We start from the raw sequence: 27,567 nt of genomic DNA on the forward strand, positions 1-27,567 counted from the left end.
ATATTGGAAAAGTTTGAAATCCTTCCTTTTAATTTCCCTTCTGGTTATCCCTAGTAGAAAGGTCTCTGGTTTCTTAACCATATTTGACAATTTTGGTTTTGTGGGTGTGGGTGTAATTCACTGTTTGTAATTTTAGTTTTATTTGTACTTAAGCTCAAATATCTGAGTTTATGAGACTTCAAAAAAAGAGGGTTTTTTCCCCAAAGGAGGTTACAAAAAACGTTTGATGAAAACTAATTTTAAAATCTGTATTTGTAAAATGAGGCTTGTAAAAAGCCTATTGACAGTTTTCTGCATGGGGTCATATCTGCCTCTAGCCTCCCAGGAGAAGCTACTTAAAGAGGTGGTTGCTGTTTTTCTTTCATGGACAATGATGCACCACAAATGACTAACGCAGCAGATGGGCTACTAAGGATTTTGTTAAATAGGTTACTTACTTCTGTAAACTTGTTTTTATCTTTCAGTTTTCAGTGAAATTTGAACTACCTGACAAACCTTGCAAGCACCATTGAGACATTTTTTTAAAAATGCATTGTAAGAGGCCGACAGAATTCATATCAGTAATTTTTATAGTGATTAATGTAAGCCGATATCAAAGGCCTATAAAACACACTCTTAAAAAAATAAAATAACTGTTAACGTAGTTTTGTAGAGAGGATATGTGGCAATGACATATATAAGAATTACTGTCTATGCTTTACCATGCAGCACCTCTCTACGAAACCAGGAAAACTACCATCACAGAGTCATCAAACTGTAGCACTGGAAGGGACCACAAGGGTCACCTAGTCCAACCCCCTGAGACTGAGAGTCTTATTCTCTAACAGTTGAGCTACCCTCTGTTCAGAGATTAAATCAAGCCAAGCCAAGTTCTTTATCACTCAACTCATTTTCTATTAGCCCCTTAAAAACCACAACAATAGGAAGCAACACTCTTGATTAACATGGAAGTCTGTTCCATGTCATATTAGTACTTCCAAGGCTCCGGCCGTACCTTCACTTTGGCAGTAGCTGTTAAAAGGACATAATCTGGAGATTCCATGGCTTCACGCTTTTGCTGCTGCGCCTCTTGACCAATCAGCAAATTAAAATGGGTTGCCAAGTGCCGCCTCAGGAGGGTCTTGTTGGGCGGGATGTTCAGCAGCTGCGCCATGGTCTCGACATTGAAACGAGGTTCCAAAACCTGCGGCGCAAAACCAGCATTTCAGAACCAAGATTTGTATTACATTTTGATTAAGCAATTTCCCCAACCATTCTAAAGATCTGAACTACTAAGAAAGGTATGAAAGGCGTGGGTTGGTGGGTGTTTTTTTGGGAGGGGGGTTGGGGGAACGACGACGACAAGGCCTAAATATTTACAAAATACCTATGACACAATTGCCATGACTTTTAGAAAACCCTACCTAGGAACAAACAAACAAAACTGGAAACAAAACCAGGCATGACATTTCTCTTATAGCACGATTAGATTATTTATTTACTGCCTGTGTCTGAAAAAGAAATATAAAATGCCGCACACTCTTACCATTAGCCCTCCATGAACGCCACTCCCTCTCAAATTAGGAGCATATTCTGCAAGGTCAACTGACCGCAACCACTCCATCACCCGATGATTGGTCCACTGTGAAACCTCTGATGGTGTGATGTTATTCTACCAATAAGAACCACATTTAATTTAGAAACAATGCACTGCTTTTAGTTCTTTTTCTTTTAGTTCTGCAGTTAATCCAGCCTCCACTTTTCTTATTTCAATTGACCTTTCTGCCCTAAAATGCTCAGAGCCAAGCTCAGAGCCAAGCTAGATCAAAATCAGATGATCTTGCAAAATGTGTCCCCCACCCCAAGTTATGGGTTAAAGGTGTTGTACTGGCTGCTTATAGGCTACCAACCCCAAGTCAAGGTGTTGACTAACATACTATGCCTTAAATAATTTGGGACCCAGATTCCCGAAGGAGCACCCCCCAGCCTGTCTATTAAGATCAGGAGGAGAAGCCCTCCTTGTGGGTCTCCTGTTGATTCGGTCAGCAGTGGCCGAGGACAGGGCCTTAGCAGAGGTGGTGCTTGAGCTGCCAGCTCCCTCCCTCCTGGGGTACGACTGGCAGTCCATAAAGGGCTTCTCATGGGATATTAACAGCAGCAGCAGCAGCAGCAACCACCAAAGCGCTAATATCACATTCATATTTTCATAGAAATACTAGTGAGCAAATACTTTGCAGAAAGATAACACCAAAGGAGGCAAACTAAATGTTGATTTCAGTTCTAGAGGTTTAAAACATAATAAGGAATAAGGATATTAATCCATACAATGAAGCTGACAGTCAGTGATCAACGTATGGCCTGCTAAACAAAGGAAGGGATCAAGAGTCAAAGTAGGGCAAAATATTCTAGGCAAGAAAACGAAGGAAACACACAAGCACTGACTGCCAGAACAAACATTGCAACGAATCAATGAGATAAGTAAGTAAGTAAGTAGAAGTGGTCACCTCATCCGATGGTCTCCTGCGCAGACAGTTGGGCTCAAAGTTATTTATTCTTAGAACTTGAATAGCACGTTTGATGCTAAGGTGGTGGAGGACACTCACAACTTTCAAAGACAGTAAGTCATCCTGGGAATGGGACAGGACACATAAACGAGATCAAGCTCAATAAATGAGACCAAGAAGACTGGAAGAGTCAGATACCAACATGAATGCTGTCCTTAGGATTCCCCTGTATAAGAACATTAAAACACTTCTGTTGTTTAGGCAAAGGGCCTATTTAGACCAGCATCCTGTTCTCACAGTGGCCGACCAGAAGCCCAGCGGAAGCCTGCAAGCAGGTACTGAAAGCAACAGAACTTTTCTCACTTGATATCCCACCACCTGGAACTGGTGCCTGCAACTGTAGAGGCAATATTCAGCTTCATTGCCTGGCACTGGGTTAGGAGGGGAAACGGCTCGCTATCCATTTTCTCCACACGGTGCCTCATCTAATACACCTCTATCATGTCATCCTCTTACTTGCCTTTTTAAAAACTCAAACAAGTAAGATTACACTATACTACTACTACTACTACTACTACTAATAATAATAATAATATGTACCTCGTCCATCGGACTGGGCTGCCCCAGCCACTTGGTGGCTTCCAACATATATAAAAGCATAATATACCACTTCCTGAAGGAGTGGAGTTGGAAGAGTAAATGTTTTGGGGAGGCATATGGGGCGGAGGATTAGGATACACATGTTTCAGTGGAGAAGGAAGTCAAAATTATGGTACTCTGAACGAAAAAAATGACAGGAAGGACACTTGCTTACGATAGTCATATAATGAAGCATTCGGCCATCAACCTTTCCTTCATCAAACTGGGTCTTATACTGGGGTAGTCCAATATCATCCAACCACCCTGAAAATAAAAAGATACAGTCACTATGCAATGATTTGTGGCAATCTGAAGGCAGGCTTTTTCAGTGGTGGTCCCAGTGCTGCAGAATGCCCTCCCTGTTGGAATATGAGAGACCCCCATCTGTACTGGCATTCCAGCGGCTCTTGAAGACACACTTGTTCAATGCAATTGTTTTATGATGTATTTTAAATATGCAAGAATTTAATAATTGATTTTCCACTTGTAAATTGCAAATTTGCTTAACTAAGTATTTCAGCTTTTTCTTGGACAGAATGTGTGTTACTTAGGTGCACAAGTACACTCTACCTTTTGTTTTTCACAGAAACCACCCACAAACCTTCCTAGAAGGAAACTTAAAAGAAAGCATGCACAATGCTACCCTGTGAGCTGCAAAGGGCACACAAGGCTTCCTTGCAAGTGGCTGGGGGACGTACCCAGGCAAACTCTTCACTGCATGAGGGTGAAATGGCAAAAGAAATGAGAAGACATTACTTGTAACCCAGTTGTAATCCAGTTTTCCATGGTTGTTCTCTTCTTCTGATCCTAATGCCTGAAGAGCGAGCTGAAGCTTTTTCCGGTGCAATGGATGCTTTATTCCAAGTTCCTACATGTGGGACAAAAACCAGCCTGCATTTAAAAGATACTTGTATTTGCTGCTAAAACCTCAGTGGAGATAATGGGAAACCTTGTTGAGTATCTCTGTAAAAATGAACTTTACGTGACAGTTGCCCGTTTACTTTTATCCCTCCTGCAGAACACAATGGAGGGAAAAGAAAGCTTCCCTCACCCCAAAGTGGAGGTTAACTGCCACCTCCCATTCTGGCCGCAGCAAATGGCCCTTAGTGGGGCAACCACTACATCCAAGGAATCTTCCTCTCCAACACCACAGGAGTGCCCTGCTAATTTCTCTACCCAGTCTTGTTTGACTATTTTTTTTCCTATAATAAATATGTATTTTGTTTCCACTGAAAAGGAGACTGAACGCCTTGTAGCTCCAGTGTTAGAAACTCAGCTACATAAGGGAGGCGTCAAGTGGCTTCTTAAACCAAGGTGGCCGTTACCAAACCAGAATGTCCAGTTGCCATTTGGAGGCAAGACGGCTCTCAAGTCTTATTTTTCAAATGACGGACTGATTGTGATTAATTCTCAGTTAAACATCTGGCTGGTTCAGATGACCACCTTGAGCTAGATTAAGAGCTCAGAGAACTTGAAGAAGAAACATCCCTTGATCCAGGGACACTCCACATACATATTGGCCTATTCCGACCTCTTTTTATGAATGGTGACACGGACCACTCATAACGCAGGAATATTCTTCACAACTGTGAGCAGAGTAGTGGGATGGGGTAAGTGAAGACAAGCGATAACAATTAGCTATAACATTTTCCACTGTTCCTGCTCAGGCTGCACAGAAGAAGCATTTTAGTTCCTGAAATTCTTTCTGATTGTGCAGGTAAAATATAATGGATAGAATTCTACAGGATGTGGTCTTAGTGTGTGAACACAGTCCAGAGCCAAGGATCCACAGGCATGCAACTCCAGGTGGAGGTGATGTGAGGCGCCATCCTGGTGCCCAGGAATCTTCACTTGGTCGCAAGTGGCTAACAGCCCAGCGCAAAATGTGCCTGATGCCTGGGGAATTTTGAACACTGAGTACCTCCCATTCACATTTGTTGAAAAGCAAATGGAGCAGGGAGACCAGAATGGCTCCTCCATAAAGTCTGGTCCAGTGAAACAAAGTGAAGTGGGGGGGAAAGCACACGCTCATGGTGGGGACAAAAAGTGAGAGGCATACATGCTTTGCAACCAATTTGTCACCAATTTCACAGTGCCTTTGCACAGAACCCAAATGGACTGGGGCTGCAATACTCAGGCTAGGGTTTTTCAGTAGCAGTGTTGCAATGACAGAAAACTCTCTTCAAGGAAGCTTGCAGGTGGCTGTGCTACTGCTCAGTTTCGTATGGCTAGTGATAATTGTTTGTTCCAGGCATTTTAAAAGCGTGAGGGTGCATTGGAACAATCTGCATATTGCTGCTATTCTTACATTTTAATGGTTTTAAAAAAATTAATTCCAATCATTCTTGTACAAAACCTTGAGCATTTCTGTAGAAAAGTGATGGATCCATTTTTTTGTTTTTCAACAAAATGCAGCTTGGAAAAATCAGCCCACATCCATTGCACTGCATTTTCTCCTAGCCCAGGCTGCTGTCACTGGCTGATAAAAGGTAAAGGTACCCCTGCCCGTACGGGCCAGTCGTGTTCGACTCTGGGGTTGCGCGCTCATCTCGCTCTAGAGGCCGTGAGCCAGCGCCGTCCGAAGACACTTCCGGGTCACTGGCTGATAGCACACCAGTATACCTATCCAGGGTAGTTTCCTTCTGTTAAACAAATACTTTAGCCACCATTTAACATACACAATTGGGTGATTTGACACAATGTTGTAATTGTCACTCAAAATGCATATGCAAGAAACATACCGGAGCCTTACCTTTTCTAAATCAGTCTGAGAAGCTTGCAACAGAGTCTGACCAGAAAGTATCCAGTGTTTGCCATGACCTATGTAAGAACCCAAGCCCTGTTCATGAAGCCAGTTGCAAACTTGCTCCTTTGTCCATTTAGCAAATGGCATGTCCAATTCACTAAAATTAAGTTGAGAATGTTAGAGAAGCGTGACACATTTAATGCATTTTCCTCCAACTGCATGCATAAACATAATCTAAAAATTTAAAAGTATTTGTGTCTTACTTATTGGTTTGTCCAAGATCTCTCGACCAGCCTAATCTTGGTCCTGCTGTTGCTCTTATTCCTCCTCTTTTGAACTCAGTCTCTGTCATGTCATCTGGATTAAATGTGGTAGACTGGCTTCTCCTGAGTCTAAGCAAAGGCCAAGATAAGGGAAAGCCATTAAAAGAAGTATACAATTTGTAGTATGAAGAGTGTAAGAAGATCCATCTAGGGCAGATTCCTGTCTGGCACAGACACCAACCAGAGAGGGTGAAAAGCTCACCTGCAGCACTTAAAGCACTATAAAGGTAAAAGGTAAAGGACCCCTGGATGGTTAAGTCCAGTCAAAGGAAACTATGGGGTTGTGGTGCTCATCTTGCCTGCTTGGCAGGGGGTTGGACTCGATGGCCCTTGTGGTCTATTCCAACTCTATGATTCTATGATCTTGCTTCAAGCCAAGGGAGCCGGCGTTTGTCCACAGACAGTTTTCCGGGTCATGATTAAACCGCTACTGACGCAACGGAACACTGTGACGGAAGCCAGAGCGCATGGAAGGGGGCAGGCAATCCATCCCTAAGTGTAGTTAAGAAAAGCCCCAACATCATGTTCACCTCAGCCTCAGAGCGGAACTCTGGACTGGCATGCTCTACTTAACAGCATAATGAATTGAGTCATCTCCCAGTTACCTTCCAAACAACTTCTTGATTCCTCTTGCTTTCTTTTTGGAGTCAGGGGAAGGTGGAGTCAGAGGCCCATCTGCTGTACCTTTTGGTCGAGGCGGCAAGCCAACCAAATCGAGGTGGTCTGCAAATCCTTTTTCTGTCTCAGCTATTAAATAAAAGCAAATCTCAATTAATAGTATGTCAGTCTGTAGTTCTTCAACTGGATTACCTTAAGTTTCCATTTCTAATTTGTGAAACAACCTTGGCTAAAAAGTCACATGAATGGAAAGAAAGGTAATTTAATTGTGTGCTCCTTTACTTGGCATTTAAAGTATCATTCAATTAAAGATCTTCTTAATAAACTAATACTGATTATTATCTCTGCTATGACTGATCTTTATCCCATCGCCCTTTATTACAAATGTTTACAATACACTAACTATAGCCCCAAGGCAAACACATGGTAAAAATGTGTATAGCTTTCTGTGACTGTCTGGAAGGCAAAGGCTTCCAGCAACTGTGTTGACAGCCCTTCATGTATCTGATAAAAGTCCAGGAATAAGGAGATATAGTGAATACGGTTAGGTGATCTTCAGCAATTAATAATGTAACACTAGATGTGCAGGAGATTGATACAGTGCAACTGTAAAAAACAAAACAAAAAACCATACCGCCTTTTAGACCTGATGTGGGGAATTCATGGCCCTCCAGATGTTGCTACACAACTCACTGTCATCCCTGGCCATGGACCATCCTTGCTGGGGCTCATGGGAGTTTTGGACTTCAGCAGCATCTGGAGGATGAAAACTTCCCCACACCTACTTTAGGTGAAAACCCACTTAGGAAGAAGCTGAAAACATTTTTGTTTTTATAGGCTTTGAAATATCTAATTTCTGTTGCTATTTTGTTTTTATAAAATGTGTCTGCTGCTTTTAGACTACATAGTTCTAACTTGTATTTTGCGTTGATCTTGATCATTTTTAACTGTAGTGATTACATTTTTGTTTCTTTGCTGTAAGCCACTCTGGATGCTCTATGAACAGAAAAAGGGTTTAAAAACATTAACACTAATAACTCCTCATTGACATTTATGTTGCTCTAGCATCAGCGAAGCCAATAAAGTCCTCCAGGACTGGAACTATTTCTGAAGCTGCTGACAATCCCCCTACTACTGAGCAAATAATTTCTAAAAGATCATAACATTTAGGATTGGGCGAACAGCTTATTTACATACACTTGTTTATTTTTTTAAAAAAGCTAAGGATGTATCAGCAATGCAATGCTTCAGCAGAGATGTGCCAGCAAATGCCATACAAACAGGGACAGAAAACAACAAACCAACAAAATGCCAAGTGCCTCTTTTCACATTACACAATAGAAAACCCGGGTTTGCCAGTAGAAGGGCACTCACCAGAGAGCTACAGCACTAACTCCCAAATGACCGCACATGTATGATATGTGTGTTTGCAAACACGTTTGTCCTCACCTCAAGCTCATAGTTTACCATTTTACATGGGACTATTAGCTGCATAGCTAAACATATATGTGTGAACTCTCTACAAGAAGCTTAAAAAGAATGCTCAAAAGCAATGACAAGAACGCTACCATATAAAATTATTCAAAGTAATAAACAGTAATGGCCAAAAATGAATTATAATGCATTTATTTGCAAGTTAGCCAGAGCAGCTATGGAAACACTGTGATTGTTTGAAAGAAAAAGTCATTGATACCCGAGATAAGCTATATAGATAAGTCAAGCAGGCTGCTTGGATTATGTGAATGGAGGCCATGTTACATTGTGAATATACTTCACTGTTTTGATTCTTTAAAACCTGGAATTCTTACAGTGGGTCCTAAATATACTGGTAGGAAGCAAGTTCCATTGATTTCTTTGCCCCATGTTGCCTTCTCATTTGTTATACTACAGCAACATGGTTGCTGTGGGCTGAAACTCCCCACAGCCCCACCCAACACGGCCAACAGTGAGGGTTGATGGGAGCTGGAATCTGACAACATCTGGAGGGCATCAGCTGGGGTAAGCTGCACAAGAGTCTGCAACCATCCCTGTGGGAAGAAAGGAACAAATAAACTGGTCTCAGGGAATACTTGGACTTGCTCTTCTTGGGGCATGATGCCTGAAGCATCTCATCTCCTTCATGCCAAGGTTGCCTCTAGGCAAAAACACATCTAGTCCCTCTTATGTCAGAAAGATGCTGCAATTCACTTGGTTTGGATTTTCTCAAACACTTTTCTATGGCAGTTCTTGTTAGTACAGGCCATTACAACTAAACAATGCAGCCAGATTTTAGTAGTGTGCATGAGCGGCAAAGACATGGATGAGTGTTCCAGTACAGAGGTCTGCATGGCTGTGGCTGAGCAATAGCAGCTCTCAGAACATGGCGCCAATCATGCATGCAGGTCTACTATACCTAAGGTGGGTGCACTTGCACTTCGACTGCGATCTTCAGACATCCAAATAACGCACATAACCACACGCAGCACAAGGGGGAGGAACACACCCGGGGCAACAAAATAAGACAAATCAAAACATGACAATGACAAGGGAAGGGAAGAAGAATTCCCCCCCAAAAAAAAACGATGCATGCATAACACAGAGAGCTAAGACACAAATAGGCCAAATGAGAATTAGCACTTATTCCATTGCTCAAACCAAACAATTCAGGAAGAGTTTTTAGATCTACAAAAACAGAACAATGTGCAACAATTACTTTCCCACTACTTCACATTTAAATATTTTCTTGCAGGGTTCTTAAATATCTCTTTCCAATATGATTTGTTTGCCACTATTTGCAGTGGAAAGGCTGCATGACTAGCACATACAGTGGTGCCCCGCAAGACAAATGCCTCGCAAGACGGAAAACTCGCTAGACGAAAGGGTTTTGCGGTTTTTGAGCTGCTTCGCAAGACGAATTTCCCTATGGGCTTGCTTCGCAAGACGAAAACGTCTTGCGTTTTTTGCAAGTTTGTTTCCTTTTTCTTAACACTGTTAATACAGTTGCGACTTGACTTCGAGGAGCAACTCATAGAACGCGGTGTGGTAGCCTTTTTTGAGGTTTTTGGTGATTTTTGAAGCTTTTCCAAAACTTTTCCGACACCGTGCTTCGCAAGACGAAAAATTCGCTAGGCGAAAAAACTCGCGGAACAAATTAATTTCGTCTTGCGAGGCACCACTGTACTGGCATTTGCCTCTGGCAGGCTAGGAACAAAGGTGAGAGCTGTTTCCTGGTTCTGCTGGATCTCTCAGCGGCTTTTAATACCACCAACCATGACATCCTTTTGGACCATCTAGTGAGGCTGGGAGCTGGGGACACTGTTATACAGTGGTTCCACTCCTTCCTCCTGGGCCGTGTCCAGAAAGTGGTGGGGGGGGGATGAGTGTTCAGACCTCTGGGCTCTCACTTGGGGGGTGCCCAGGGCTCCATCCTCTCCCCCATGCTTTTTAACATCTATATGAAGCCGCTGGAAGAGATCCTCAGGGGGTTTGGGCTGGGTGTTCACCAGTATGTGGATGATACCAGCTCTTCCTCTCTTTTAAATCAAAACCAGTGAAAGAGGTGAATGTCCTGTGTGAGTGTCTGGAGGCGGTTGGAGAATGGAAGGCAGTCAATGGATTGAGGCTGAATCCTGACAAGACACAAGTACTGTTTCTGGGGGACAGAGGAATGGCAGGTGTGGGGGAGACCCAGGTCCTGAATGGATTAACTGTGCTCCTGAAGGACCAGGTGCGCAGCCTGGGAGTCATTTTGGATTCACAGCTGTCCATGGAGGGACAGGTTAATTCTATATCCAGGGTGGCTGTTTACCAGCTCCATCTGTTACGCAGGCTGAGACCCTACCTGCCTGCACACTGTCTCGCTAGGGTGGTACATGCTCTGGTTATCTCCTCCTTGAACTACTGCAATGTGCTCTATGCGAGGCTACCTTTGAAGGTGACAGCTAGACTGATAACTGAGAGCAGCCATCAGGACGTATAATGCTGGCCCTAAAAGACCTACATTGGCTCCCAGTATGTTTCTGAGCACAAGTCAATGTGTTGGTGCTGACCATTAAAGCCCTAAACGGCCTCGGCCCAGTATACCTGAAGGAGCATCTCCTTCAGCTCGGACACTGAGATCCATTCTGGCGGTTTCCTCACTGCAAGAAGTAAAGCAACAGGGAACCAGGAAGAGGGTCTTATCAGTAGTGGCACCCACCCTGTGGGGAACCCTCTCATCAGACATCAAGGAGATAAGTACAACCTTTAGAAGACATCTGAAAGCAACCTGTATAGAGAGGTTTTTAATGTTTAATACTTTATTATATTTTTATATATGCTGGAAGCTGCCCAGAGTGGCTGGGACAACCCAGTCAGATTGGCATGGTACAAACAAATTGTTGTTGTTGGTACCACACAACATACCCAGTTTGCAACATGTACAATAGGTTTTGCGCCAAATTACCACAGAGAATTTACAAGAGTGCAGGAGATTACATGCTTTACTTGCCCACTGTTCTGCGAAAGAACTGGAATCCATAGCATTTAAAATTTTGTTTCATCTACTGATGAAAGTGGTTCTTGTTCATACGTCTGCATCTCCCCATGAAATATGCCAGCGGAGAATATCTTCCCCTAGTTGAAATATACATCGTGAAAAAACTCCGCCTTTACTGAACCTACCCAAGTTAGGTGCACTTGCTGTCCTTTTGCTACTTTTGATCTTGAAAAAGCCTCGCCCAAAAGAAGACCGGCCTTTCCGAGTCCCAAAGGCATCTTCTTCACCTGGGGATTTGGGAGGGAGGGTTCCATATTTGCTACTCTCCATCAATGCTTTGCTCTGTTTGTTCAGGAAAAGAAAAGTAAAAAATCTGCCATTGTACTCAAGGGTTCAGCAACACATATGATAAATTAGTGTTTGCAGCTGGGTAGCATACAAAGTAGCCTTATACTTAATCAGACCATTGGTCCATCTAGTTCAATACTGTCTACCCTGATTGTCAGCAGCTCTCCAGTATTTCAGGCAGGGGTTTCTCCCAACCTGGAGATGCCTGGGATTAAACATGCAACTTTCTACATGCAAAGCAGATGCTGTACCACTGAGCTACAGCCCTTCAATAGGTTGTACTTGCAAATTACGGAGTGATATCCTCTGTTAAAAACTATTTTGAATAATTTTGAAAGGCAGATTGATTCATAAAAATGTAAGTCTTTAGAAGAGGGGTTGCTAATCTGCAGGTGTTGTTGGATCCCAACTTCCATCAGCCCCAGCTAAAATGGTCAATGCTCAGGGGTGAAGGGAGCTGTAGTTTAGCAATATCTGAGGGCCACAGGTTAGCTGTCCCTGCTTTTAAAAAAATTAGTAAACAGGAGTAAAAGATACGTCTACTAGGCTTAAGATCTCCACTCCCCCACCCTCGTTCTATGTATGTTCAGAAGGCACAAACACACAACTCAAAGAAAGAAGGCATTGTATACTCTGGTGGTTCAGAATGGGCTTTTTACCAGCATGCTGGTACTGTGGTAAAGGGGAGGAGGTGCTACCAGGATGCTACAGTAATTTGGAGTCAATGACTGCTTTCTATCACCCAAGGCTTCATAAACTATATGAAAGCCCATTCTGAACCACCAGAGTATACAATGCCTTCTTTCTTTGAGTGAAAGAACAACAGTTTTGGTGTGAAGATCCTGGTTCACATTAGGCTAAAATTGAGTACTGCACCAGAACTGGGAAACTCTGGCTTAATATTGATGAACAAGCCAAGAAAATGAGCAAGGATATAATCTAAGGAGCATCTAATTCCATCTGCTTCATCGGGACTTAGGTGAGTGCAACTTTCTCTGGATTGCACCTGCAATTTCTTCTTCAACACACAGCACAGAGAAACATTACCTCTTCCTGCTTCTGCACAGACTCTTTGTCCTGCTAGGGAAAAGTTTGAAGCATTAAACACTTTAAATAAACTTTGGTTCAATACATCCAATTACTTTCAACTAAAACATGTTAGTCTACTTACAACATTTACCAGAGTGTATTAATTTGGCTGCATTCAGGGCAGCCTATAAAAGCATTTCAGAGGTTTCAGAAACTCCTTATTTGAACAAAACTGAACTGCAATTATTAGAAAAGGGTAAGATAATATTTTCTTTGAGAGAGCCTTTGAACAGAGTCTAAGTCATAAGGATTTATTGAACAAATGGATATATACATCCAAAGGAACGTACAGCCCAGTTTCTTTCCCCATGATTTGAGATCAGACAAAAAGAGCTTGTTTTACATATGCAAGTCATCAGCTGATATACTGCAATCATCATGTGTGAGCTACACCTCAGAGGAAAGAACTGAACGAGAGGGAAGGACAGATGATATTCAACTCAATAGTTGCGCTAGTCCAAGGATTAGCACCAGCGCAATTAGGTTTTCCCTTTCTCCTTCCTCTGTGCCCCACCTCATCGCCAAATCTGCTCCAAAGGTTGGGGGGTGGAGTCAGAACAGATATAGGGGGAAGATGTGGGGAGGAAAAGGGGGAAGTATTAGTTGCACAAAAAGGAACTCTTGAACTGATGGAACATTTTGCTTAGTGCTATGCTGAATACAACCTACAAGTTGGGTCAGCATTTTTAAGAAACAGCTAACAGTTAATTTAAACAATGACATAGGCCTACGCACATCAGAGACTTCTTTCTTCAAGTTTCCAAGACTGCTGGATTTTTGCAGAGCTGAAGTTCTAGAATCACAGGAAAAGAAGAAAAGAAAAATAAGTAACTGATCTTGCATCCTGAACACAATCTTTTAATAACAATAAAGGTTAAAGCAAGATGCAACTTTATTTAAACAGAGGAAAGGGGGAAGAAAGGGCAAGTCAAAGCAAATTTTGTCTCCATCTCAACTACAATGACACCTATATGAATCTGAATGGTTGTACAGTCGTACCTTGGAAGTCGAATGGAATCCGTTCTGGAAGTCCGTTGGACTTCCAAAATGTTCAAAAACCAAATTGCGGCTTCTGATTGGCTGCAGAAAGCTCCTGCAGCCAAACAAAAGATGTGGAAGCTCCATTGGATGTTTGGGTTCCAAAAGAATGTTCAAAAACCGAAACACTCACTTCCGGGTTTGCAGCGTCCAGGATCCAACACGTCAGACTTCCAGAATGTTCGGGATCTAAGGAATGACTGTAATACCATTTCACTGGCCACTACCAGTAGATTACACCAGAAAATGACTTCTAGACCAAGAAACACCATGGTTCAAATCTTATTTTTTGCACGAACTGAGTAGATAGCTATAGACCTATTATCTTTCTTACCATCCATTTGCAAAAATGAGGATATTAAGGGCTGAACTATACATGAAAAGGAAACATGTGGTTTTCTACTCCAACATATTATTTATTGAAGATGCACGCTGCATCCCTCCAAGACAATTTTAATCATTTCCCCCAAAACTGAAATAAACCTGGCTGGGAGCAGCCTTTGAAGGTGATAATAGGCATGGGAAGGGTTAAGAAACCCTCAGTTCCAGTTCACAATAAATAAATTCACATGAAAATTCATCAACATCTTTCCTAATAACTTTGTATGTAATTGTGCCTAATATACAGTGCACATTTTGGCAAGCAATTCTGACTAATATACACATTCCCCCTTAATATATGCATTTTTGTAAAAACATTTTCAGTTTGAGAACTGCATTGCAAAATTCAGGGAAGTGTGAATTCCAAAGGATTGCTGGGTTTTGATTCACATATTGTTGCAGACTGTGGGGTGAATTAGGTAGGAATACATTAAAATGCACACTGAACCAAATTTCTTTCCCAACACTAACTTGCAGTGATATGCACACACACACAGCATTCAACACAAATTTCCCATTTTTCAAGCTACATGCTGATAATTTATACACCCAAAACATCAAATTGCATGCTATTTCTCAGATTGAGGGTATGAATGCATCCAAAACTGTAGCTGTTCAATGTTTCAGACATGCGGTCAATGAGCATGCTTTTCTGTTCTGCATTTCATGTACTTTAGAAGCCATAGCGTCATTCAAAAAGTAAACCACCATTTCATTGATTACAGAGGCTGAAGAAATGTATTCAGAATTGCAACCTAAGTATAATACACATGCTTGAAACCCAGAAAATTGTGTACTTAGCTAATGTAATTGCTTTTTTTAGCCTCTCTTCTCCCCACTGCTATGGCATTTGTGCACTTTCCAAGTAACTTAGACCTACGATCCTACACATACCTATTTAGGAGCAAGTCCTGCTGAACATAGTGCAACTCACTTCCGAGTAATTGTGCACTCTTAATTATGTAGCAGCAGAATTGGATTAATGCTGATGTGGGCCATTTTAACTTTTCTGCAAGAGCACCAGCTCAATTCAAACATGATTTGCGATAACCAGGTCTCCAAATATATCGACCAGCTCAAAATCAGAACTGCTCATCTGGTTTTAGTTTCCATCTGTTATGCACTCCAGCCTGTAGGAGTAGTGGCCTCCAGAGATGTAACTACAATTTGTCAATTCAGATATCACACTAAAGCTGTAGTAAAATCTCCTTTCACCACGGTTTGCTTTCAGTTAATGGAATGTTGTATTACCCAAGGGCTGGTTCAAATGGTAGTTACAGAGTCTAGTATTTGGCTCATCACACAAAGGGGGTGAATGAATGTGCTTGTTTGTGTGGGAACAAGCAGTCCCAATCCCACAGCTGATTTCCATATCTGAGGAATTGATGGTAGAATTCAGGCCTAATTGCACAGGCCACAATGTAAACACTCCATTCCCCCTTGAATGTGCAGGTCCAGCAAGAAGGCCTCCTGCACCTCCATGGGGTGGGGCCTTCAACTAACAAAGCCCTCTCTTTCGCATCTCCCTAGTGCTGTATTTAGTAACCATTAAGACTTCCCTCCAGAGCAAGTTATTATGATTTCAGCCTCTGTCAAATGCATTCTGAAGGAAATAAAAGTCCACCAAATGCCACTGAAGTACCTCTTACGAACCGCAAACTGCCAAAAGGCACACATTGTTCAGTACAATATTCTTCTCATACTGTCCATTTCTGCTCCGATTCTTTACTAAGAGAGTCTAGTAAGAATAAATAAAAAAAATTCCTTCCAGTAGCACCTTAAAGACCAACTAAGTTAGTTCTTGGTATGAGCTTTCGTGTGCATGCACACTTCTTCAGATAAGTATGCATGCACACGAAAGCTCATACCAAGAACTAACTTAGTTGGTCTTTAAGGTGCTACTGGAAGGAATTTTTTTTATTTTGACTATGGCAGACCAACATGGCTACCTATCTGTATCTAGTAACAATATTATACTGAAGTAGTCAGTGCAGAACTTTTGTGTTAGAAATTCTGTTATAAAAAAGTACACCCCAATTCAGCAAAGCATTTAACTACCGTATTTTTCGCTCTATAAGACGCACCAGACCACAAGACGCATCTAGTTTTGGGAGGAGGAAAACAAGAAAAAAAATATTCTGAATCTTAGAAGCCAGAACAGCAAGAGGGATCGCTGCACAGTGAAAGCAGCAATCCCTCTTGCTGTTCTGGCTTCTGGGATAGCTGCGCAGCCTGCATTCGCTCCATAAGACGCACACACATTTCCCCTTACTTTTTAGGACGGAAAAAGTGAGTCTTATAGAGCAAAAAATACGGTAAGTCATTAAATTACGCATGGGTGATAATGATTAAGAATTTGGGCATACTAGCAGTCCACTATGCCAGCCAATCTCTCCTTTGTCTTAGTGCAAAAGGCAACCACGTATACTTTAGGAATATATTACAAAATTCTGTAAATTCCTGGTGCTATATAGCTTGTTTGAAGGCGCTTCATACTGCAATAGAAATGGAAAACTGAAGTAGATTAAAACAGCATCAGGGTGAGGGAAGGAAGCAAGAAACAATATAAACAAGGTATCGCATTAAATTGTTCTCAGCTTTTAAACTATCCCTGTGCAATATCACAATTACAAAATACTTACAATTTTGTGTCGCCTAGCTGTGTTTCCATAGACGCCATCGGTGTGTGTTTTTCACTGTAAAAAGCAACAAGTTAGAACATGGTGGATTTAAGGCATCAAATAAAAATATGCCTTCTAATAAGGGTCTGCTTGGGTTACTGGGCACAAAAATAGCTTTTCAGCTCCCCCTCTTGCTTGCTGGCGCAGAGCGCAGGCTCTGGGAGTGCTGGGGATTCTCTCCCCCCCCCCCCCGCTGCTAGCTGCAGAACAGCTCCAAGGGTTTGTGTATATGTGATTTTCATGTATACGCAGAACACTTGGAACCAAAATCCCCATGTAAGATGTGTTCGTAATTTACTCCATTTTGCCATTTCATTGTCTTAACAACCTTGCATTTTTGGAAAACGTTCCACCACCGCCACACTGTTGCTGAAGCTGTAGACCTTAATCTGCTTTATCAAACAGACATTATGTCATTATTCAGCACATTTTTATCACCACAAGTGGCTTTCTTTCTTTCTTTTTCGGGTAAAGTATCCATACCTGGCATCACTTGCAATAACTTTATCAGTTGATTGTGTTGAACGTCTGGATGCTGGTGAAAAAGAAGGAATGGGAACTTGCAAGACACTAGTGTGGATCTGTGGTGAATTCTACAAGGGGGGAAAGCACATCAGCACTCCCATGAGAAGGCAGCAGAGATACACATTAATTAACTGACAACAGGCACACAATACACTCAAGGCTCAACAGCCTGAAGCCTTCACATTTTATCATTCAGGTTGATCATACAGCCTACACTTAATAGTCATAGATCCTCATATCCAATTTATCTATAAAGTCATAGTTCCTTTGGAAAATACAACTGGAGCAAGACCTCCAACATGAAATGTTACCTATTGCACAAAGCAGAAACAAGGCATACAACTCTTTCACATCATCCACATCTGAGATCACCTGAGCACTCATCTTAACAAAGGACCTTCTGGTAACATACTCCCCTTTTCACTTCACACATAATTCTAACGTAACACCCATCGGTCTACAAGGCAAATGCTTTAAACTTGGTAGGATCAAATCCTCCTTAATTCTATTGTAACATTTGCCATGTCCTATTAGACAAAGCAAAAAGGTAGATTTTAAATCCTCCATTTAAAATCCTCCCCAAGTTATGCTACAAACTGCTTTTGAGGGGGGGGAACCTTTTTAAGAGCACTTGCCGTGCAACATAGAATGCTACTATTTAAGAAACCGAAGTCAGAAATCCCTTCTTTTTTCTTTTTAATGTGAGCCACGGCAGTGGGGTGCTGGGGGGGGGGGGGCTTCTAGACCCAAAAAGTGACACATGAACTTTTATTTATGAGCAACAATAAATATAGCTAAGGTAAGGCAGGCAGCCTCTTAAAAATCAATTGGCACATGAATTTTTAAAATCCACTGATACACTTTTTTTGTTTTTAGGTGATGAATGCATATGTTGCAGCAGCCTCTGTCTTAGCAGTGATATCCTTTTCTGCGATGGAGGAATGACTATGATAGCCCCAGATACTTCCATTTTAATAACTACTTGTATTAAAAATTAACCAACCACTTAAAAAAGATCTGCCTTGTGATAAACCAGGTACCTTTTTTAATCAATGTTATTCATCAACTTAATATTGCAGTCCTCCTCTAAATTGGTTCATGAGATTCAATCCTATGCAATTTTTGCACTACTGTGTCCAAAGGCGCTTACTCCTAGTCAAGTGCACAGAGAATTGCAGCCTTAAGTCTTGTGACACTTTCGTAATATAAATCATGGCTTACTAAACCAGGAGAGGGCTGTGGAATCATTTGCTCTCTTTCCCCATCCCCACTCACACTCCAGTTTCCTTCCCAAGTTTCTTCGTTGCAGTTAATGGAGATGGCGGGGGATGGGGAATCTGAACATTTGATCCACAGTTTACTCTTTGTTTGGGATGCGGGTGGCGCTGTGGGTTAAACCACTGAGCCTCTTGGGCTTGCCGATCAGAAGGTCGGCTTTTCGAATCCCCACAATGGGGTGCGCTCCTGTTGCTCGGTCCCTGCTCCTGCCAACCTAGCAGTTCGAAAGCACGTCAAAGTGCAAGTAGATCAATAGGTACCGCTCCGGCGGGAAGGTAAACGGCTTTTCCCTGTGCTGCTCTGGTTCGCCAGAAGCGGCTTAGTCATGCTGGCCACATGACCCGGAAGCTGTACACCGGCTCCCTTGACCAGTAAAGCGAGATGAGCACCGCAACCCCAGAGTCGGCCACGACTGGACCTTTACCTTACTCTTTGTTGCTGACAATGGTTAATGCTAGATCTACACTGTCACTAAACGTAACAATAAAAATAATTTAATCCACAAATCATCATGTAGCTATTTCACCTCAAAATCACAAGACCCAGAAAGGAAATATATCTATGTAACAAGGAAAACTGTACTAAGTTAAGCCTTGCATTTAAGTCTTTTACAAGTACAAAGTTTAATTTCTAACAACAGCTGGGATACCAACTAAGTTTACAAGAAAGCAAATCTGGAAGCCGGGAGAGAAATATTAAAGAAATACCTTTTCGGGAGTTTGTGTTCCAAGCTCTTCGTAGCTGGGAGAGCCTTCTCCTGGTGTGGGGGATGGACTTTTCTCAGGTTCGTTTAGAATCTGTTCATCTGACAAAGTCATTGAAAGAGATCCTGAGTTTGTAGACTCCTCACATTCATCATCCTTTCCTAACACCACAGAAGAGAAATTCTATATGAATATTTTCACTCTGAACACAGACTTAGCAATACTCAGGCTGACAATTCTAGTCTAGCGATTATGGTTTTGTAACTAAAACAACTGCTGAACATACATTGGTGCTTAAAAGCTAAATCCAATTCCAAGGGATGCATGATATATTGATTTCTTCCTTTGGGCACCTGCACACACACTGCGATTATGCAGCTGCTGACACACAGAGACTGTGATCCTAACAGGCAACTGCAAACATATCTACTCAAAACTAATTCCAGCTTGAGTTGAATGGGGCTCACCTTCCAGGTGAGCAGGTACAGGAGTGCGGCCTAAGTGTGATAAAAATAGAGGCAATCAGGGGAAATGGTCATGCCAATGGTCTTCCTAACTGCACTTGGGTAGACTAGCTCAAGGGAAGAAATCAACAACAGACTCCCTGTTTTGATATAGATGACATTATTCCAGCCTGGAAGGACTTTCATATGTGAATGTATTTGCCATTTCCAAGAATGTGCCAGACCACTTGCAAGTGATAATGGACCGTGGTCTAGAAGCCTATGGGAAGGGATTGCTAGAAGCTTCCACTGTAAAGCACAACCAAGTTATCAAACAGAAACATATCAACATATCAAACAAAGAACTAGGGAAAGAAACACGTACGACAAGGGAAGAAATAAAGGCAGGAGATTGCTATTCTACAACAGAGACCAGGATATGATGAAGCAAGCAGCACACAGAAAAACGCTGTAAGGAATGCTGCAAACCATTTCAGACCTCAAAGGATAAATTTATCATCCTTAATGATCCCCTACAAAATGCCTGCAAACAGTGAAAGTTTGGGGAATGGCCATGGTGTCATCATGTAAAGTTTTACATTTTACACTTGAAAAGTTTTATATGTGCAATTTTGCATTTTGGCAATATCGCAAGTTGCTTTTATCTAACAAGATTCCCTAAAAAGTTGAGGGTTCGTTTGTCAAAGCACAAATTCAAAACCTTGTTTGAACATTTCAGCTAAATCATCTGTCAGACACCATGAGGGTTTTGGTCTCATCACCTTTCTCTGTTTGAACGATCCCCATTGCAGAAAATGGACGAGGGTAATAATTAATTGGAAATGGAGAATGGCAATCAATTACTGAAGAAGTTGAATAAGAAAAAAAGACATTCAACTAACTCATTCAATCCCACAAAAACCAACGGCATCTCATCCTGCTGCTTCCCTTCCAAAGTTTGTAAACCCCACTCTGCCAATCAGCATTTGTCATACAGATTACAAAAATGGAAGGTTGTGGATTGCTGCAGCTGTAATAAACAGTAGGTGATTGCTTTGAATACAAGTGGCTGTGACTGGGAAGGGCATCCAGACCCACAGAACACTATAGGCACCGTACACAAAAGTTAAGCATTTTAAAGTGTCATTGTATTTAAATGGGAGAGGTAATTAAGCACTGTTCTTAGTCTTCCCATTACAATTAACAGAACTTGACCAATTAATTTTCAATGAAATGTGCCATTAGTGTTTTCAAATTAAAACATTAGCCCCAAGTAAATGACTATCCTGAGATGCTAACAGGCAACTGAAGAATCCTTGAGTATCCAGATCTACCAGTTCTTTTTAGGAATGATTTATGTCTTCTGCATGTAAACAAACCTAAACTTGAGAGGTTACTTGGCCGTTTCATTGAAAACAGAATGGTGTTACTCAGTTAAGGAGAACAAACATATGGTAAAACATTGTCAAACGACCCATGTGAAAGCTCTTGAGGTACCTTTTTTGACCTGAGCCAGAATCACCATGTCCTGCACTTTCTTATAGCGATTGAGAGACTGTCGAAGCTCCTCAATCTTCCGATCCTGGAGAAAGAGAGACTCTTATCTGTTGTAATTAAGATTGGTCTTTTGCTTCCCTGCACTTCTAGGGAACACTGGATAACACCACAATTTCAAAAAATAAAAAATAAAAATGGTGGTGGCAAACAATGGAGAATTGTGAGTTAAGATATCCAACGTGTTAGACAAAGAATACTTCAGAATCACTCGCACTAATCAAGCAAAGTCCCACTTGTTGTATTACACCCTTAAACTTTGCCATTTTCATTTTGGGGAATTGATATTGATTCATACCACTTAATAAGGGCCATAATTTGTGCTCCCATCTTATTGATTCTCTGCAGAAGCCACAAGTTCAACTGCATAAACAAATGTGAATCTAAAGAACATTCCGGTACCTTTTCTTCATTTGCTGCCATTAGAGATTCTACAGCTTTCTTCATTTTCTGCACCTCAATATCTAAAACACAGAAACAACCAAAAGTCAACTGAAGTGCAAGCAGAAAGCTAAAAAGAACCATTTTTAAAAAGCAAACTCTAAAGTTTATAATGTGTCAGAAGCAATCACTTCCTTTTCATTTTAGAACAATCTGAACCTTTCAAAAAGAAGAAAGCAAATCCAACACAGTTCTTATGGAGCAAGTTATAAGTGACTTACCTTCATAACATTTCACAAAGATCAGTAAACATCATATCTCACACACCTATGATGTTTTAAGAGAGTCTAAAGCACACAAACATTGTTCCCGCACTCTTTGCAACATAACCTTGAAAAGCGAATCATTTCCTCCTCCATATTCAAGCACCTCAGGTGACAGTAGCCTCCCACCCAACATGACCATGGCTGATCTGACTAAATACTTTCTTATGCTTAGGCACTACAATGCTAAAATTCTATAAAAATGCAATGCAACACTTGCCCTAGATCTCTCTCTTAAATTATTAAATGTTATAAACAAGTTCTTAGAGATTAAAGTAATTTTAATAACATGAAATGCAACAATACTTCATTGTGCCAGCAGCCAAGCATTCCTTTGAGATACCAACAAGTTCAACAAGAGCAATGGAATTAGGCCGTTGATGGTAATGATAAAAGAAACTGATGGCATAGTGATGCTTAGCCATAACTAAGAATGGTTGTAAAAATGAGAGAATCATGATGGGATGGTATATATATATATCTGTTGTGATGAAAAGTCATGCTAAAATGTATAGTTGCAGCACAAATATAAAAAGAGGTTAAAACTTGAGTTCATTATAAACTCTGCTTCATCCTTTATCCTCATTAACAATGAACATTCATACCATTCAGAGTTATAAATTAGAAAAATGTATTACATATCACTCCCTGATTAAATGATTAAGGATGATCCCTGATCATCCTGATCAAATTTGCAGATGACACCAAACTGGGAGGGGTGGCTAACACCCCAGAGGACAGGATCACACTTCAAAACGACCTTGACAGATTAGAGAACTGGGCAAAAACAAACAAGATGAACTTTAACAGGGAGAAATTTAAAGTATTGCACTTGGGCAAAAAAATGAGAGGCACAAATACAAGATGGGGGACACCTGGCTTGAGAGCAGTACATGTGAAAAGGATCTAGGAGTCTTGGTTGACCACAAACTTGACATGAGCCAACAGTGTGACGCGGCAGCTAAAAAAGCCAGTGCAATTCTGGGCTGCATCAATAGGAGTATAGCATCTAGATCAAGGGAAGTAATAGTGCCACTGTATTCTGCTCTGGTCAGACCTCACCTGGAGTACTGTGTCCAGTTCTGGGCACCACAATTCAAGAAGGACACTGACAAACTGGAACGTGTCCAGAGGAGGGCAACCAAAATGGTCAAAGGCCTGGAAACGATGCCTTATGAGGAACGGCTAAGGGAGCTGGGCATGTTTAGCCTGGAGAAGAGGAGGTTAAGGGGTGATATGATAGCCATGTTCAAATATATAAAAGGATGTCACATAGAGGAGGGAGAAAGGTTGTGTTCTGCTGCTCCAGAGAAGCGGACACGGAGCAATGGATCCAAACTACAAGAAAGAAGATTCCCCCTAAACATTAGGAAGAACTTCCTGACAGTAAGAGCTGTTCGACAGTGGAATTTGCTGTCAAGGAGTGTGGTGTAGTCTCCTTCTTTGGAGGTCTTTAAGCAGAGGCTTGACAACCATATGTCAGGAGTGCTCTGATGGTGTTTCCTGCTTGGCAGGGGGTTGGACTCTATGGCCCTTGTGGTCTATTCCAACTCTATGATTCTATGATTCTATGAAAACCTTACAATCTTTTAATTTCCTACTAAATATCAGCTGGGTTAAAACTTATTTCCCTTATGTCAGTTGCAATTCATTCAGAATTTCCTATGTTCTCTCCAAAAACACTCAAGTATCAGTGGAGCAAAGCTGAATATCATTGTATTCCATGGTCACAATCCATCTGCAACTTGGCTCAGGCGCAACACCAAACCATGGTCTGGTATTACATGAAGAAGTTCTGTGCTCCCTTCTCCCTCCCACCTCATGTGTAAGAGGTGTACTTTCCAACTCTACAATTCTATGACTCTATTCTATGTGCTCCAGTTTAGTTCCTCATTGCCAATTTAGTAGCAAATCATAGGTTGTAGTTACATGCAAAGTAGAAAGCTATAGTTTGTGCACAAATGACATTCAAACTATGGTTTGTATGACCTAGAAGAGAACTTAATGGACCCAGATGGACACATTCCAAAAATAGGAATGAGAAGGACCCCCTTGTTGTTATATGCTGATGACGCGGCCATCATCTCACGTTCCAGACCGGGTTTAAATTATCTGCTGAAGAAATTTTCTGATTACTGTTCTGGAAATGGTTTATCCATTAATTATGAAAAATCTAAAATTTTAGTTTTCGAAAGAAGCTTCTCCCGGACTAAATGGGTGCTGGATGGCCATAACCTTGAACAGATAAAATACTGCAGTTACCTAGGGCTCACATTCCATCATACAGGATCTTGGAAGCACCACTGGCAAACCTCCCTTCAAAAGGCGGAGATTACAAAGCTAGCCATACTCAGATTCTTTTTCACAAAGGGCGGCAAATATGTTCCAGCAGCCTTAAGGGTTTTCAACGCAAAACTCCCAACTCCTGTACGCAGCAAATGTCTGGCATAATGGGGACCTGCCAAAGCTAGATGGCTTTCAGGCAAAATTTCTATGATCTCTGCTGCAGGTACCCAACTGCGTCCCCAACTCCGTACTTCTGCTAGAAGCTGGTGAATGCCCAATTTCAACTAAAGTGTGGTGGGCTGCCCTAAAACATTGGCTCAGGATTTCAGTGTTTAATCTATGGAAGGGTTTGTACCAACACCTGACCGATGAGGAATTTGTCAGCAAATGGCAGAAAACCATGGCTAAAAAAGCCACCTCTATTGGTCTGTCCCCCCCCCAACTGTATTACCTGGGTTATGAAGGCGCCCAAAAGATGTTAAAGCAAAGATTATGGGATACTGCACACAGTGACTTGCAATCACAATCACACGCAGTCTGTAGTCCGCTGTTCAATATGGGCATGTCTTTAAGTTAGCATCTCACATTAAAAACCTGACAGTACCAAACTACCGAAGGCTTTTCACCAAAGCCAGACTAAATGTCTTTCCTTCTGCAGTGTTGGATGGCAGGTTGAGAGGAGTTCCCTACCAGGACAGACTTTGCTCGTGTGCTCAAGACATCGATTCCATATATTTTGTTGCATTGTGCAAAATATGAGCAAGCCAGGGCTGAACTGATACTACCCTTGCTGGTACCTTTCCCGGGAAAATCAGAGGCTCACTATGTCAGGTTCTTACTGGAAGACCGGACAAATGTTAGGACATTAGCAGTGGCAAAGTTTTTATCGGTGGTTGCAAGATCAAATGAGCCCTATATTCTAAACAAAATGCTTGTTTAACCTGGAGGTAGGCTGTATGAATTGTGTATTGTTTTGTAATGATTGTTGGGTCTCTGGACCGTAATAAAGATTGATGATGACGACTATGGTTTGCACAAAGAATTTGTTTGCCCTGTTTGGATGTTTTTTTCATTAAATCAGTAGTGAGAGAAAGCACTGGAACACGCAAGCACAGGATTCATTCATGCAATGCCAGATCATGGTTTTGCATTAGGTGTGAAACTAACCCACAAAGTTAGCCTGCTGAAACCAATGTCTCTTGACAGCATCCTTAATTCTGAGTGGCCTTATGGCCCAACTGCTTTTCCTCTTAGAGGGTACCAAAAATAGAAAAATATAAAATAAACCAGAAAGAAAATAATTGTTCTTGTGAGAATAGAATATATAGATATAGCCTATGCTAAGATTAATCCTGGCAAATAGATTAAAATAGAAGGTTGTTTATTAAATATTTAGTTTATTTATTAGGCAAGAAATCAATGGATCAAATGCTTTCTAATTTGAAACAAAAAAAATGCAAGATTTCATTTTACTCTTTCCATTTTGATTTCCGTTGAAAATGAGGATGGAAGATGAAGCAGTCTAACAGCATTTTGTTAAAATTGTTTTATATGACACATGCAGAAAGCTGTACTGGAAAAGTGTGTCAAATGTAAGTTCTTGTGGAAAGACACCAAAAACCTTACTTTTGTCTTTGAGCTTCTTTTTACAATTTTCATCTGTGCAGGAAAACCCATTGAATTTGAAGTTAGATGGAGTTTATAAGCAATAAAGCAATTTCAACAGTAATGAAAATAAAGTCATACATAGCACAGTTCTTATTCATGATTCATATAATAAAGTAGTGTTTGAGCTGCATCCCCTTACAATTTTCATAAAAGTGACTAGGTTTTGTATCTTATCCCACAAATCTCTTCACAGATGGAAGAATTCAGAACATTTTTACATACATCCCCATCCCTATTTTGAACTTGCCAAGATACAACTATTTATAATAATTACTATGGTAATCTTTTTATTTATTTATTTATTATATTTGCAAATCATCTTTCCTTTTGAATGCTTATATTCCAGTGGTCTCCCATCCATGTACTTAGGAGATTCATGCTGCCGTAGCCTCACCGTTAATTAATTTTTGAAATATATTGTTTTAGAATCTGTCACTGACACACGATAATACCCAGGATCTCTCAAAACTGCTCAACTTGGGATTTGTTTACATAATAACTTATCCTCAGATGGCAAAGCTGTATGGATTTCAGTGTCCCTTTGAGACATTTTTATTTCAGCGAGCATTTCAGGAATGTTAATTTTTATCCGCTCGCTCTTAAAACTCTGCTGTTCTGTCTATGATATGTTATTCTGTATTTTATTTTGCTTTAAATCACTTTGAGAGCAATGATTATAGGACAGTCATCAGTATTTAAAATAAATAAATAAGCTCTATTTTCTCTCTTGATTGTATTTTACTCTATCAAGCAATTCATCCCAATCTGAAAATGTGAACATATCTTTTATTCCTAGTAATACATCTTAGAGGATAGTAATTTCCTAGAGTAATTTTGCAGATCCATGATCATTGAAACATAACCACTCATGACAAATAAAGCAGTCCTATTTGGAAATAAAATGCAGACCATGGAGAAATGAATTTAAATATATGTTAATTTTTGCTTTGTTATGCTTTGTTATGTTGCTAAGCAACAAAGAGAAGCAGTTATACATTGTCCTGCCAGCATTCAGCCAACTTAAATCTCAAATATGCTACTATCTTAGCCATGCAGAAGTCAACATTCTCCAGGTTTGTTCCCTCATTACTTTCCAGAAATAAATTTTAACCTAGTTTGAGTCTTGTGCACCTGTACATAACCTTTCCCCTTTACAACAAACAGAAAGCAACGACCAGGCCACCTATAGTTTACCATGTTTATTGGAGACTAGTATTTCCCTGAGAACCTGACCCATCCATGGGAAAAAATCAGGTCCTAGGGAGATGCCATGTGCAAATGAAGATGGTATGACCCAGTCTGTTTATTACTTTTTCTATGAAGGGTGTCTTTTAAAACGCATATGGGTTGAGATTTGAGAAGTGGTAGCTTCTGGGATAGCTCAGTTGGTAGAGCATGAGACTCTCAATCTCAGGGTTGTGGGTTTGAGCCCCACATTGGGCAAAAGATTCCTGCATTGCAGGCGGTTGGAGCAGACGACCAACCCCCGGGTCCCTTCCAACACGACAATTCTAATTCTTCCTGCAATTAAACAGCAGCAAATGGCCTCAAGATGCATACATCTAGGGTTGCCATACGTTCAATGGTAATTTCAAAAAAATCA

At 41.1% G+C, this 27,567-nt stretch overlaps 1 protein-coding gene and 1 long non-coding RNA gene across 22 annotated transcripts in view; one reads left to right on the top strand and one right to left on the bottom strand.

Annotated features, from left to right (window-relative positions):
- PPFIBP1 (PPFIA binding protein 1) overlaps positions 1–27,567 on the bottom strand; it is a 130,399-nt gene that overhangs the window by 7,077 nt on the left and 95,755 nt on the right. For 11 of the 21 annotated variants that reach the window (XM_081210658.1, XM_081210659.1, XM_081210664.1 and 8 more), the window contains 19 exons: positions 25,923–25,955; positions 21,709–21,770; positions 21,250–21,334; positions 19,313–19,470; positions 17,286–17,395; positions 16,764–16,817; positions 16,566–16,616; positions 13,438–13,495; positions 12,661–12,693; positions 11,451–11,607; positions 9,202–9,234; positions 6,797–6,938; positions 6,132–6,260; positions 5,875–6,025; positions 3,879–3,990; positions 3,298–3,386; positions 2,484–2,606; positions 1,526–1,651; positions 995–1,183 (listed from right to left, as the gene is read on the bottom strand). In XM_081210658.1, the coding sequence (XP_081066784.1) occupies positions 995–1,183; positions 1,526–1,651; positions 2,484–2,606; positions 3,298–3,386; positions 3,879–3,990; positions 5,875–6,025; positions 6,132–6,260; positions 6,797–6,938; positions 9,202–9,234; positions 11,451–11,607; positions 12,661–12,693; positions 13,438–13,495; positions 16,566–16,616; positions 16,764–16,817; positions 17,286–17,395; positions 19,313–19,470; positions 21,250–21,334; positions 21,709–21,770; positions 25,923–25,955 (1,895 nt within the window). The remainder of the gene's footprint in view (positions 1–994; positions 1,184–1,525; positions 1,652–2,483; positions 2,607–3,297; positions 3,387–3,878; positions 3,991–5,874; positions 6,026–6,131; positions 6,261–6,796; positions 6,939–9,201; positions 9,235–11,450; positions 11,608–12,660; positions 12,694–13,437; positions 13,496–16,565; positions 16,617–16,763; positions 16,818–17,285; positions 17,396–19,312; positions 19,471–21,249; positions 21,335–21,708; positions 21,771–25,922; positions 25,956–27,567) is intronic. The other 10 variants (XM_081210672.1, XM_081210668.1, XM_081210666.1 and 7 more) reach the window with 6 other exon arrangements.
- LOC308596011 lies at positions 25,968–27,270 on the top strand. Its single transcript, XR_014012264.1, has 2 exons — positions 25,968–27,037; positions 27,129–27,270. It is a non-coding gene; the product is annotated as an uncharacterized lncRNA (long non-coding RNA).

The sequence above is a fragment of the Podarcis bocagei genome (assembly GCF_964188305.1).
Source record: "Podarcis bocagei genome assembly, chromosome: 10".
NCBI lineage: Eukaryota > Metazoa > Chordata > Lepidosauria > Squamata > Lacertidae > Podarcis > Podarcis bocagei.